The 14,364-nt window shown below is 36.6% G+C and overlaps 1 protein-coding gene and 1 long non-coding RNA gene across 3 annotated transcripts; both read left to right on the forward strand.

Annotated features, from left to right (window-relative positions):
- The first annotated feature begins 5,437 nt into the window (after nucleotides 1–5,437).
- LOC107786728 (eukaryotic translation initiation factor 3 subunit C-like) lies at nucleotides 5,438–10,663 on the forward strand. 2 transcript variants are annotated; one of them, XM_075249236.1, is made up of 4 exons: nucleotides 5,438–5,581; nucleotides 5,685–5,749; nucleotides 6,430–8,235; nucleotides 9,526–10,663. In XM_075249236.1, the coding sequence occupies exons 2-4, from the start codon at nucleotides 5,726–5,728 to the stop codon at nucleotides 10,468–10,470; spliced, it is 2,775 nt and encodes a 924-aa protein (XP_075105337.1). In that variant the 5' UTR covers nucleotides 5,438–5,581; nucleotides 5,685–5,725; the 3' UTR covers nucleotides 10,471–10,663. The 2 variants fall into 2 exon arrangements, with proteins under 2 accessions (XP_075105337.1, XP_075105338.1); XM_075249237.1 differs by lacking the exon at nucleotides 5,685–5,749 and having other exon boundaries at nucleotides 5,506–5,608; nucleotides 6,389–8,235.
- A 2,007-nt stretch (nucleotides 10,664–12,670) lies between these two features.
- On the forward strand, nucleotides 12,671–13,853 carry LOC142174723 (uncharacterized). Its single transcript, XR_012703758.1, has 2 exons — nucleotides 12,671–12,886; nucleotides 13,589–13,853. It is a non-coding gene; the product is annotated as an uncharacterized LOC142174723 (long non-coding RNA).
- Nucleotides 13,854–14,364: the final 511 nt, after the last annotated feature.

A 14,364-nucleotide genomic window follows, 5' to 3' on the forward strand; every position in this document is an offset into this window, starting at 1 on the left:
CCCATCGCGACCCATCGATTTGGGTCGTGACACGGAGTCTTCTTTTGTTTATTGTTATGTCTATTCCATTTCAGAAAGTAAAGTAGAAATCTTTTGTATATTCTACTACTAGTAGCCCAAACACTTGTGACACCAGGTCTTGGCACACTAGTAGACCTGTGATTTTGGTTTTATTTCTATGGTTGTGATTGCACTCAACTGCTTTTGTTTTAATTATTTTAATCTATTATGTATTTAATCTTTTAAATTAAGGAAAGTTATTTACTTGAAAAACCTATTAAAAGGGAAAAATCACAAGATTGTTCATTGTTGCTTGCCTAGCAACGGTGCTGGGCGCCATCACGACCTATAATAGAGTTGGGTCGTGACAGATTATTTTTCTTTTTTATATAACAATTGATCTAATAATGCAAACAATAAATTATAAGAGGGTTTAATTAGTACTTTTAATAAAATATTATATTCAAAGTAACAATAAAATTCGAAGTCCAAATAACTTGCAACTTCATATGCTAAAATTAAAATCCTCCTAAATTTAGCATGAATTATTGGTTACACCCTTAAACTATTTATAATTTTAATTAGTATTCCCCTGAACTTGGTATTCGATAGACTCTACCTCATTAAATAATCTCATTTCAGAAAAGTGACATGCACGCACCTGACACATGAATTTTTCTACCAATGTAATATTTTTAATATAAAATATACTTTTTATTTTTTAAATATATTAATTTCTTAGATCATCTTTTTCGAATAATATTTGTAATACAGCTTGGCTAGAACTCCATAATTTAGGTAAAAAAAATTATTTGGATAAAATTGATGAAGATTTAGTTAAATTCATTTAAAATTTATCTTGAAATGAAGAAATACACCGTTAAAACAAGTAGTCATACATGTAAAAGATGATATAAAAAAATACATAATTTGAACTTTATTATTTGGGCTAAAAAATTTTATTTAACTAAATTATGAAGCTCTAAGAAAGTTTTTTTTTACAAATTTTGCCCAAAAAGATATACAATGACAACAACAATAACAAAAAGAAAACTCAGTGTAATCCCACATGTAAGGTCTGGGGAGGGTAGTGTGTATGACGACCTTACTCCTACCTTTAAGAAGGCCGAGAGGATATTTTCGGTAGACCCTCGACTAAGGAAAGATAAAAGGAAGGGGAAATAATAAGAAGACCAATTGAAAAATCGTAGCCAAAATAAAACTAATACTAGATTCCAGGGTCTGCGTCCAACCTCTAACTTCTTGTTAACACCACCTCACATCTCGTCAATCAGTACAATGTCATCTGCAAATAACATGCACCATGGCATCTCCCCTTGAATATGGGGCATCAGTGTGTCGATCACCAGAGCAAATAGAAATGGGTCTGAGGGCTGACCCCTGGTGCAACCCCATCACAATTGGAAAGTGTCCCGAACCCCTCCCACTGTTCTCACTCGAGTCTTAACTCCAACATACATTCCTTAATAGCCCTAATGTATGTAACATGAGTACTTCTAGCCTCCAAATATCTCCATCGATACTTTATTATAAGCCTTCTCTAAGTCGATAAAGACCATATGTAAATCCCCCTTCCTCTCCCTATACTGCTCTATCAACCTCCTAACAATGTGAATAACTTTTATAATCAAACATCCCGACATAAATTCGAATTGGTTCTTAAAATAGACACAATTCTCCTCACCCCCAGATCCATCACCCTTTCTCAAACTTTCATAGTATGGCTTAGTAACTTGATACCCCGATAGTTGTTGCAATTTTGAATATCATCCTCGTTCTTACATAATGGGATCATTGCACTCCATCTCCATTCTCCAGACATCTTCTTTATCTTAAAAATGACATTAAATAACCTGATGAGCCACTTCAAGCTTGCCATGCCCATACTCTTTCAAAATTCCACCTGGATTTCGTCAGGCTAGTCCGCTCTCCCCTGCTCATATTGTGCATAGACCCCTTTACCTCCTCAACTTTTAAATGACTATAATACCCAAAGTCCCGACGACTCTCTAAGTGTTCTAAGTCACCCAGCACAATGTTTATATCCCTCTCTCAGTTCAAGAGTTTATGAAAGTAAGTCTGACATCTCCGTCAAATAAGTGCATCATCCAACAAAACTCTGCCTTCCTCATCCTTGATGCACTTCAATTGGTCCAAGTCACATGCCTTTTTTCTCGCATCTTGGCTAGCTTATACAACTTCTTGTCTCCTCCTTTGCCTCCCAGTTCTTCATACAAGCGTTCAAATGCGACAGTCTTAACCGCTGTAACTGCTAACTTCACTTCCTTTTTAGCTATATTATACCGCTCCCTATTCGTCCTCTTCTCTTCCTCATCCACGCTCTCTAAAAACTTCAACTATGTCGCTTTCTTGGCTTCTACTTTACCTTGGACCTCAGTGCTTTATCACAAGCCCCTTATAGAGTCCACCAGAGGAGCCCTTTGAGACCTCCAATACCTCTCTAGCAGTCTCTCTAATGCAATTCGGAGTCGCATTCCACATACCACTCGCGCCTACTACTCCTTCATGCCCCCATAGTCAACAATCTATCCCCAACTCCTAAGATCTGTCGTTAACTAAAGCTCCCCACTTGATCGTAGGTAAACCAAACATAACCCTCTTTCTTCGCTTCCTCATAATCTCCAAATCCATGATTAGGAGCTTATGCTGGGTCCTGAAATTCTCGCTCAGGGTGACGTTGCGGTCCACACACAGGCCTTTATCAAATTTTATGAAGAGTAGATAATCCCCAAAGAAATAGGTATAGCATATAACAAAGAGAAGTACACAACTAATATAAAATAACTATAGCATATAACAAAGAAATAAAAGAGAAGTATATAATTGCAAGATCATTATTTTGGCTATATTTTCTTTTATTTAATAAAAAATAGTGGAGCTATAGCCAAGTTCTTTTATTGATTTGATTCGAAAATAAAAATACACAATTGAAATAAATAGTTATAGTATTATCTAATAAAATAACGAGAAATAACAATTGGTACTCTATTGTTTTAGTTTTAACTTTTTATTTGGCTAAAATATGAATTTCTAGTCAAATTTTCACAAATTTGACTCGATGAAAAAGAAATAACAATTATAATAACTAGACATTATATCTATACAAGAAATTAATAAAAATAAAAGAGATTGTATCCCAACAATATTCAGGAGGGTAATGACTATCAAATACCTAAGTTCAATGGGGTAATTAAATATCAAATAATTTAAGGGTACAACTAATAATTCATGTCAAGTTTAGGGTTTTTAGCTATTCCGCCAGTTTGTATTCACAGAAAGAAGGAGAAAAATAAAGGAAAAATGATACTGTATAACAACTCTCAAAGCTCTGAGAATAGAAGTGGTTCATTTTGTTTCTATAAGCAATTCAAGATTTTCTTTGTCTTATGTTGGCGATTTCTGATGTGAATTCTGCGGGATGTCCCCCCTTTCTATGGGTTCCCCCACCAACCCAGTGACACACCAACCACACCCCTTCTCTTTCTCCGATCATAAATTCCCATGATCCCTTTATTTGTCTTTCATCCCCCTGAATAAGTAAGACTCCGCTCTTTCTGATTCATATATATATGTGTGTGTGTGTGTGTGTGTGTGTTATATACAAAAAATATATAAAATTTATATATTTTTACGGCTATAAGATATAATAATTTTTTGCCGCGGACGAAAAGTGATTTTTGCCCGAAAACAAAAGGAATTTTTTCCTTCCTATATAATATTTGAAACTTATTTACCAAATTGTCCAAGTTTTGTATATTACCGGTCCTAAACAAGTTTTTCTTACAATTTATATACAATCCATTATTAGTGGATTAAATTGAGGGATTCAGTTATACTTTTTTCCTTTTTTCTCTCCTCTCCTCTTTCCCTATCCTCTAACTAGTGATGACCGTAACTTTGGTATTAATTTTCATACCAAAATTTAACTAAGTTGTTCCGATCAAACCCCACATTCTGATATCTAAACAACAATTACTCTAAATACCCAATAGAAAAAACATATCCCCAACTACGTGATGCACGTATTTACGGTGTATTACACAAATCTAGGGTTAAATTGCACAAATAAAATATAAATTAATATTAGAGAGAGGTGATGATAAAAGATTTTTTTGCCATATTACCAGAGAATGATGATGCGCAGTTATATGTATATACAATATAAAACTTGTACAATAATCTGGGTGGAATGTATAGGTAATTTTCTGTATTTACATACAGTATTTCTATAAGAATCACTACTTTTGATGGAGGAGTGAGAAAGAGGAGAGAGAAAGGCTTGTGTAATGTGATATGTCCATCTTTATGATACATCTATAACAATATACTATAAACTTAATACAAATTTCATACAAGTAATTATATAGTATACAATTTATTTACAACTTTCGTACATTATTTTTACCCAGGTAAATACAACTACAACATCATACAACTTAAATATAATTTTCATACAAATTTTATACAATATGTCGTTTGTCTGTATTTTGTATATGATTTGTATATATTTTGTAAGTGATGTGGTCTTCCTCTCTAAAATTCCAATCAAAACTTCAATCTCTTAAAACAATTTTGATACATATCAACAACTTTATGTAAAATGATATTATTTATAACTTAAATACAAATTTAATACAATGATTCATACATTATACAACTATTTTTCAACATCCATATAACATTCAAATAAAAAAAATATAATTACAACATAATATAACTTAAATAAAATTTACATACAACTTTAATACAATTTCGTAAGTATATTGTATGTCATGTGTTCTTCTTTTCTTTCTTCTTCGAGTTTCAATCTGAAATTCTGCCAAAATCAAGTCTAATCTTCACCAAACACCCTTAAAATTGAGATATAAATTTCAAAGAATATTCCCAATTATTTGCAACAACATCCAATCCAAACAAATAATAGTTTTGAAAACTCAAATTCGAAATCATAGTTTTGAAGCTTTTTAATGGCTGTCAATGGTGGAGAATCAAACGCTTTCAGAATTTATTGATTGACAATTTTAATTCGAACACTAATTGTAAAACATGAAAGAAATTGCTGAAAAAAGAGAGAATAAAAAGCGGAGAAAAACGAAGGAAGAAAATTGGGAAAATAACTGATAAAGATAGAAAGAGAGAGAGAAACGGAGAGAGAGAAAGAGAGACGGGGAGAGATAAAGAGAGAGAGCGGTGATGGGAAATAAATAAATTCCTATTCAATTCATAATAATATAAAGGGATACTTATTAGTACTAATTGTATATAATTGGTAAATTATATATGCCCATGTAATTAAGTTAAAACTTAATCAGGGAGGGTAATAAAGTTTCGTATATAGCATAGGAAAAGTAAAAATCCCCAAAACGAATTACATTGGGCCGTGGCGTTGTTCGATTAGTGACTTCATATTCCCACCCATAGAAGCCCAAAAGCTGAGTCGGACCAACCCTTATCATTCTGTAGGGTTTTTACTGTAAAATTCCATTCCCTCTTCTCTTTCTCGGCTAAGCTTTCTGTAAACCACAGTTCCAGCTTACAGGTTCGAATCTTTTCTTCTTCAAAATTGGTGTTTGTAAAACCGCTGAAGTATTTGTTGATTTATTCTCGATCTGATTTTTTATTTTTGTTTTGAGTAATTGCAGCTCATTCTATCTCCGTTTCTCGAAGAATTTTTTGAAGAAGTATGGCGTCCCGTTTTTGGACTCAGGTAAATGATTTTTTCACCTCAATTAAAGATTCAGTTCTTTCTTTATGTGTTTGGATGAGTAAAATAATCTATTCACCAATTTACAGTGGTAAAGATATATTTTTTTTGATAACTATTGATAAAGATATTTTTTAAAATTAATTTATGAGAACTCTAGTGATAGATAATCCTAAATTATTGAATATTGGAATGAATCTGCTCTATATAGAGCTAAATGGATAATGATAATTCATATAGCCGATCCCAGCTAGCTTTTGATTGAGGCATAATAAATTGTTATGTGATTGTACTTGCATCTGGTTGTTTTGAATTGGATGTAAGAAGTGCCCGAACATAAAGAATGGATACTTGCATCTGGATGTTTTGAATTGCTTTCATAATCCAATTATTCAATGTCTAAGTGACCTTTGGATACAAATCACGATAATCCGTATTTGTTCACACTTTTTGCCAGCTATTCTGCTGAAAAGCAATTTACTTGTTTGTGTTAACAGTGTGATGTGAAATATAATCTTAAACTGTTCAGAAGGAATTGCTTAGTGAGCCTAGAAAATTTAAGGTGCTGTGAATGAGTGGTTTGTTTTTGTATATGGCAGTCTGTTGGGGATAGCTCATTCTGCATAAAGTATAAGGGTTTAGGGAAGGTGTTATTTAATTGATTCATACTATGGTATTTGCAGGGCGATAGTGAAACCGAGGAGGAGGAGGAGAGTGATTACGAGCAGGAGGATGATGAAGGGCCGGCTGAGACTACCACTGCAGCAGCTGGGTCAAGATACCTTGCAGCTGGTGACAGCGACAGTGATGAGTCAGATGGACAGAAGCGAGTTGTCCGGTCAGCAAAGGATAAGCGCTTTGAGGAATTGTCTGCTACCGTTGATCAGATGAAGAATGCTATGAAGATTAATGACTGGGTCAGCTTGCAGGAGAGCTTTGATAAGATCAACAAGCAGCTGGAGAAGGTCATGCGCATTACAGAATCAGTTAAAGCACCAAATCTCTATATCAAAGCTCTAGTGATGCTGGAGGATTTCTTGAGTCAGGCTTTGGCCAATAAGGAGGCAAAGAAGAAGATGAGTAGTAGTAATGCTAAAGCCTTAAATTCGATGAAACAGAAACTGAAAAAGAATAACAAGCAGTATGAGGAGTTGATTAACAAGTACAGGGAAAATCCTCCCGAGAGTGAGGATGAGGCTGGTGATGATGAAGAGTCAGAAGAGGAAGAAGAGGATGATGAAGAGGAGTTTGAGGAGGACCCAACAAAGATTGCAGCTGCGTCTGATGAGGAAGATGACGAAGATGAAAGTCGGGATGAGACAGCGGAGAGCGGTACTGGGTGGGAGAAGATGCTAAGCAAGAAAGAAAAACTTTTGGATAAACAGTTCAAGGATCCAAGTCAAATCACGTGGGAGACAGTCAACAAGAAGTTCAAGGAAATTGTTGCTGCTAGGGGAAGAAAGGGGACTGGAAAGATTGAATTGGTTGAACAGCTCACCTTCTTGACCAAGGTGGCCAAGACTCCAGCACAAAAGCTTGAAATTCTGTTTAGTGTTGTGTCTGCGCAGTTTGATGTTAATCCAAGTCTCAGTGGACACATGCCTATAAATGTGTGGAAAAAGTGCGTGCAGAATATGCTTACCATCCTCGATGTTTTGACCCAATACCCAAACATTGTGGTTGATGACATGGTGGAACCAGATGAAAATGAGACCCAGAAAGGAGCAGACCACTCGGGGACGATAAGGATCTGGGGAAACTTGGTTGCCTTTGTTGAAAGGATAGATGTAGAATTTTTCAAGAGCTTGCAGGTAATTGATCCACATACCCGTGAGTATGTTGAGAGGCTGAGGGATGAGCCGTTATTTTTGGTTCTTGCTCAAAATGTCCAACATTATTTAGAACGGGCAGGAGACTACAAGGGTGCTGCGAAAGTGGCTCTCAAACAGGTTGAATTCATTTATTATAAACCACAAGGAGTGTATGATGCTATGAGGAAGTTGGCTGAGCTTACGGAAGGAGAAGGAGAGGCAGAGTCTATAGAAGAAAACAAAGTGGTTGAGGAGAGTAGAGGTCCAACTGCATTTGTTGCAACTCCAGAGCTTGTGCCCAGGAAACCTGCTTTTGAAGAGAACAGCAGGACATTGATGGACAGTCTCGTTTCTCTCATATATAAATATGGGGATGAACGCACCAAGGCCCGTGCAATGCTCTGTGATATATACCACCATGCTATCTTGGATGAGTTTTCAACATCCCGTGACTTGTTATTGATGAGTCACTTGCAAGATAATATCCAGCACATGGACATTTCAACTCAGATACTTTTCAACAGAGCCATGGCTCAGCTCGGTCTCTGTGCATTCAGGGCGGCACTTGTTGCAGAAGCACATGGCTGCTTGGCTGAACTCTATTCTGCCGGCAGGGTGAAGGAGTTACTCGCGCAAGGTGTCTCCCAAAGTCGTTATCATGAGAAGACCCCAGAACAGGTTTCTTATTACGTGCCATTATATTCCTCCTTTGTTATGTTTTGAGATTAGCTGCTTTATTGTACTTCATAATTGTAGTAGCTAGCATCTGTTTCTGAGTGTTTGTGTTGCGCAGTTCAACAAGAAAGTAGGTTCTAGTTGAAACTCGAAAAGAAAGATCAGTTTATTAGTTGGTTTACTTAATGACTTACGTGGGTATCTAAAGTTGTAGCTTTAGAATCCCGTAAAAGGGCAATACTCTGTAACTTTTTCTACTTAAATCTGAGGCGTTCCCTCATGGTTTTCATAAGAGAAGACACGAAAAAGAAGCCAAAAGATTCCTGAGTAGTCAATCCTTAGCATAATCCATGCCATTTCCACTACTGCGAGTGAGAAGTCGTAATTCTTGGCAACCATTTGACTGAAAATGAAGAAAAGAGCCAAGAATTGATAGGTGTGGCAATTAAGATTTGACAGCATAATAATGCAGATTGAAAGTCCTGCTAATAGAGACAGATAGGTGAAATTTGTGATATTATCTTCGGAATTGTACTTTTTGTGATAGCTGAAAGAGGAAATTGCTATTAGTAGGCAAAGGAAATTATGGGAAATTAGAAAATGAATTGAAAGCATATCAGGGCACAAATTGGGTGTGTAGTGCTAAAGACATGAACTTGAAGAATATATGGTTATGCTTTGCTTGAACCATTTTTGTGGTTGAATGCTGACAAAAGTGAAATTTGGAGAGAAGACAAAATAAGAAGAAACGTTTTAGAGGAGAATTTGATGAAGTGAAGAAATGTGTAAGGTGGAGGTGGTGGACCTGAACAGAGAGTTTGGGTAATAAAGGAACTAAAATGATAACTTATACTTGAATAACTAAGAATTAAATCATTTGTTATTTATTTTGCTTTCTCCACGTGTGGTAGAAGGAACCTGTTGGGAACCATTCCTCACACATGCGGGAGTTTAGAGGGTTTTAACTTTTGTTATTTTAAAAGATTTTAGACATTAACTGCTGACATAATGTCTCGAAAACGGAACTAGCAAAACTTGTTCTTTGGAAGGATGCTCGGGAGTAAACCAGGGATAGTAAACTTAAAAGAACGATGCAGAACTTTGAATTAATTCCATCAGTTTTAGCCAAATTCGTCCGAACGAATTCATAGTAACTGAAATAATCATATATTTTATATCGGATTGCACCCTCAACTGGCTCATTTATCAGATAGTTCTTTTTCTTTTTTTGTGAAATTTCTTCATTATGATTCTCACCAAAGCTTCTAAACTATGCATGTTGGACACTTTTAGGAGCGGATGGAGAGGAGGCGTCAGATGCCGTATCATATGCATATAAATCTTGAGCTTCTTGAGGCCGTCCATCTGACATGTGCAATGCTTCTTGAAGTGCCAAACATGGCAGCTAATAGCCATGACATGAAGCGCAGGGTTATTAGCAAGACATTCCGGAGATTGCTTGAAGTGAGTGAGAGGCAAACTTTCACCGGCCCACCTGAAAATGTGAGGGACCATGTAATGGCAGCGACAAGGGCCCTCAAGCAAGGAAACTTTGAAAAGGCTTTTGATGTTATCAACTCCCTCGACGTGTGGAGGCTGCTACGCAACAAGGATAGTGTTCTTGAGATGCTTAGGGGCAAAATAAAAGAAGAGGCACTGAGGACCTATCTTTTCACATATTCTTCTTCTTATAATTCTTTGAGTTTGGATCAGCTTGCAGGGATGTTTGACCTTTCAGATTCACAGATCCATAGCATCGTGAGCAAAATGATGATTTCTGAGGAGCTTCATGCAAGCTGGGATCAACCATCCCGATGCATAGTCTTTCACGATGTTGAGCATACAAGACTGCAGTCTTTGGCATTCCAGTTAACGGAAAAGCTGTCAGTATTAGCAGAAAGTAATGAAAGAGCAACAGAATCGAGGATGGGTGGTGGTGGATTGGAGGGCATTCCCCTGAGGCGCAGGGACGGCCAAGATTATGCTTCTGCAGCTGCTGGTGCTGGTAAGTGGCAGGACTTCTCCTTCTCACAAGGCAGACAAGGTGGCGGTGGTGGCCGAACAGGATATGTAGGTGGTAGATCAGCTTCAGGGCAAGCATCGAGGGACCGTACTAATCAGGCACGGGGGACTTACGGTGGTCAAGGCTCAAGATATCAGAGTGGTGGAGGTGCGAGGGGAAGTCAGATGGATGGATCAGGTCGCATGGTTAATCTTAACAGGGGGGTCCGCGCTTAGAGAGCTGTGCACAAAGTTTTGCATAAGAGAGAATCACAGAGCACTTTGAGGTCCTGGTTGTAGTTAAATTTATAGCTTTCTTTGTTACATAACCCATCGTTTCATTGTGTTAAATTGTTTTCTGCGACTTTCTAGTATCTTTTGGCAATGCCATACTGCTTTTCTCATTTAATGACATTCATTATGTTGGGTACATTCTTTTCTAATTTGATCTGCATCGATTATTAGCTGGTAGTACGTACAACCTAGAATTTTGTCACCTTCAAAGTCGTTTTTTCTTTAAAAGATACTGCACAATATTAATTGGTTGATTAGGTGTGTCACTACAAGTATCAATATGCCCGTCGTGAAACTTTGTTAGTAAAATTTGATTCTCTCAATTCTCGAGTGCACCAAAAATTCGAGGTCCTTATGGGTTTCCTTCTTGATCGGGGATAAATATCGAGACTTTGCGATATTTGGCCGACTTGTCTTTCTTTCGACGGGTGGATCTTGCAGTCAAGTTCCCTTCTGTCTTTGCCTAATAGCACCAGGTATTGGGAAGAGTTGATTTTGTATCAGATTGGAAAATTTGCAGATAAAATGCTGGAATATCAAATAGACCAACCAAGAAAAATTCCTGGAATGTTGATGGTGATTCCAGCAATGCAAAAGTGGAAAGGGTTAGCACTTAGCAGATAATTTGCAGAACATCAAATGGACCAATGAGGAAAAATTGCTTAAACCCGCATAGACCCGCCCCACCCACATAGCTTTAATCTCGCACTGCCTTGCACCCGCCCCCGCCCCCGCCCCGTTTGCCATATGAGTGGTGCAGATTAGGCCATAATTCCATGAGAGTAATAAAGCAAATTCAAATATTGTGCTCTCTTATATCTATCGAAAGTCACACTTTTATTTAATAGAGAAAATAGTCAACTTTTCCCTGTAATATCAGTAATTGAGCTACTTGGCGCTCTATTACTTTTGTCCAATGTTACTTCCATCGTTAGGAGAAAGTTTCAATTTTGTCTTTGAGTTCCAACTTTAGAGTAATTTTAAAGACCGTAGTCAAAAAGTTGAGGGTAAATTTAGATATCTTTTTCTCAAATAATTTGGACACGTAAAGCACTCCCGTTTCATGTTAGAGCTCCGTCAATGGCAAGGGCAAATATGCGATAATTTGCTAATGACAAGGTAAAAGAAAGCCATCCCACACCCTCCTTTAAATTGTACCTCTGCATCATAATGGTAATAAATTCGTGACTTAGGAGTAAACAAAAGATGAATAACAACATAAAAGAAACAATCGAAATCTTAAAAGTTTGAGATTTCTACACGGTAGAATTCTTATTAAAAAATATTTATACATATAATAGTACTTTTGCTTTATTATAAAAATAGCATATTCATTTACAGTTATAGCATTTTAAAAGATTCTTCCCCTTATTTGATGACCTCCAATTTCTTAAACATAAACCATTCAACACAAACCCATAAGCGAATGGTTTTGTTACGCCCCGCAATATTACATCGATATTACGTCCTGCAATATTATATTACGATGATGTTACATCCTGCAATATAATATTACGATGATGTTACGCCTTGCAGTATTACATTACGATGATGGTACGCTTTGCAATATTAAATTACGACGATGTTGCACCCTGTAATATTGTACGTTGAATTTGTCGTAAGGTAATTGACATCAGTCCAAGAAAAAGATTATTTGGAGATTATAAGAATTATGCTATTTCAAACAAGTGATGAGTAAATTCGTGAAGGTGAGAGGGGAAGCAAGTCAAAGAAAATAAATTTTCGTCCAAGTTTGACATGTTGAGATAAAATACGGGCCGAGTGTTAATACCCGAGAATTATAGACTAGTACCATACAAAGTACCATATGAACATGATAGTAAGGTATATAAAGTATGTTAAAAGTGAGTAGTATTTAAGTAAATTGAGATAATTCTCAATTATGTGGATTATTAGGTAATTATTGGTTAATGGGGATTAATAAATTAATTAAGGAATTAATTAAGATATTTGGATAGAATTCTTGAAGCCCAACGTGGCAGCCCACTATACACATATAATGACTCTTGAATTATGTGGTAAGGTGGCCTAATTAGGCAAGGGCGAGTCATTCTTGTGGGGCCTACTCAATAAGATAAAAATTCCATCTTTCTAGTTCATTAAAGAGAGATGGAATAAGAGATTCAACAAAGATTTTATATGAAGTCTTCGACAAGCTAACGGATGGAGTTCCTAACTTTGAGAGATCTTCTAATCTCATTAAAGTATGAAGCCTTCTTAATGAGATATTTGTTTGGTGATGCTAAGCTTACCGGATTTTTCCTTACTCCGGTCTTGCCGTCACGTGTTTTGTTGCAATTATCATATGTTAGAAGGATTGTCAAGAGAATCGGCTCAGGTATGTTAAGACTATCCCTTCTTTCTTTTGGCATGATCAATACGACACAAACGAAACGAGCAAATGCGCACTTTTCATAAATGACCATATTCATAGAAATACTAGAGATGCTTATGTTCTTGATTCTCCATGTGTCATATTATTCTATCATCTGTTCACGGGTCTCAGAAAAATACGCAAGTTGAAGTAGTTTACTTTATGATATTATTTAAAGGCATAATGATCTTATGACACTCCAAGAAATTTTGTTGACGTACTTCTCATGCATTGCATTCATGTACATATATATATATATATATATATATATATATATATATATATATATATATATATATATATATATATATATATATATATATGCGATATGGGAAAATGTTATGACGTTATATACGCACCACCACCTGATCAGCTGGTATACGTTGATGATTTACCCACAATGGTCGAGATGATATGATGGGATACCCTTAGAGGCTTGATGATGTTATGCACACATATACCCATGCATAGTATGGAATTTATACACATATGCATGACATTATAAAAATAAAATGATTCACAAAGCTATGCAAACGTACATGTCGAGTCTTTTACTTCTTGTTTCTCTCACGTCTATTATTTACTGATTTTCATTCCTTACATACTTGGTACACTATTTGTACTGACGTCCCTTTTGCCTGGGGACGTTGCGTTTCATGCCCGCAGGTCCCGATAGATAGGTCAAGAGCCCTCTAAGTAAGATATCAGCTCAGCGGAAGATGTTGGTGCACTCCATTTGCTTCGGAGTTGCTTGTTTGGTTAGTATGATTTAGATGTGTATTGTTTGGTATGGTGGGACTCTGTCCCAACCATTATGAAAATTATGTATTCCTAGAGGCTTGTAGACAGATGTCATGTACGTAAAAGATTATATGGCCTTGTCGGTCTATGTTCAGTGTACGAGTGATTATTTTGGCCTTATAGGCCCGTATGTCTTATGTATAACTTGGTATCACATATTGTATTCTACTTATCTTACGGCAGCCTTCTGGCTCAGTTATCTATGATAGTATGACATGAAAAGATACATTATGTTGGTACTCGGTTGAGTAAGGTACCGGGTGCCCATCGCGGCCCATCGGTTTGGGTCGTGACAAAAGTGGTATTAGAGCAGTTCTGTCCTAGGGAGTCTACAAGCCGTGTCTAGTAGAGTCTTCTTTATGGTGTGTCGTGCACCACACTTATAAGTAGGATGTTATGGGGCATTTAGGATTGTCACTCTTTCTTCTTACTCTAGATTGTGTGGTAGAGCACAGTTGTAAGAACACAATTTCCTAAACTCGACCTTATTCAGAATACAGCGATGCCTACATTTAGAAAGATGGTTGGTAAGGGATTTAATGCAGTTGTGAAAGAGTTGAGTCAGAAGAACCTGGTGAGCTTCTGGAAAAGAAGCCTTAAGACAAGAATATCTATCCACATTTATGGTGAAAGACAATGAG

Source organism: Nicotiana tabacum, chromosome 3 (assembly GCF_000715075.1).
Source record: "Nicotiana tabacum cultivar K326 chromosome 3, ASM71507v2, whole genome shotgun sequence".
In the NCBI taxonomy this organism is placed as follows: Eukaryota; Viridiplantae; Streptophyta; class Magnoliopsida; order Solanales; family Solanaceae; genus Nicotiana; species Nicotiana tabacum.

Coding starts and splice junctions, on each gene's coding strand:
- LOC107786728 (XM_075249236.1), top strand. CDS start 5,726: ATGGCGTCCCGTTTTTGGACTCAG. Junction 5,750..6,429: donor CGTCCCGTTTTTGGACTCAG/GTAAATGATTTT, acceptor TGGTATTTGCAG/GGCGATAGTGAAACCGAGGA. Junction 8,236..9,525: donor ATGAGAAGACCCCAGAACAG/GTTTCTTATTAC, acceptor GGACACTTTTAG/GAGCGGATGGAGAGGAGGCG.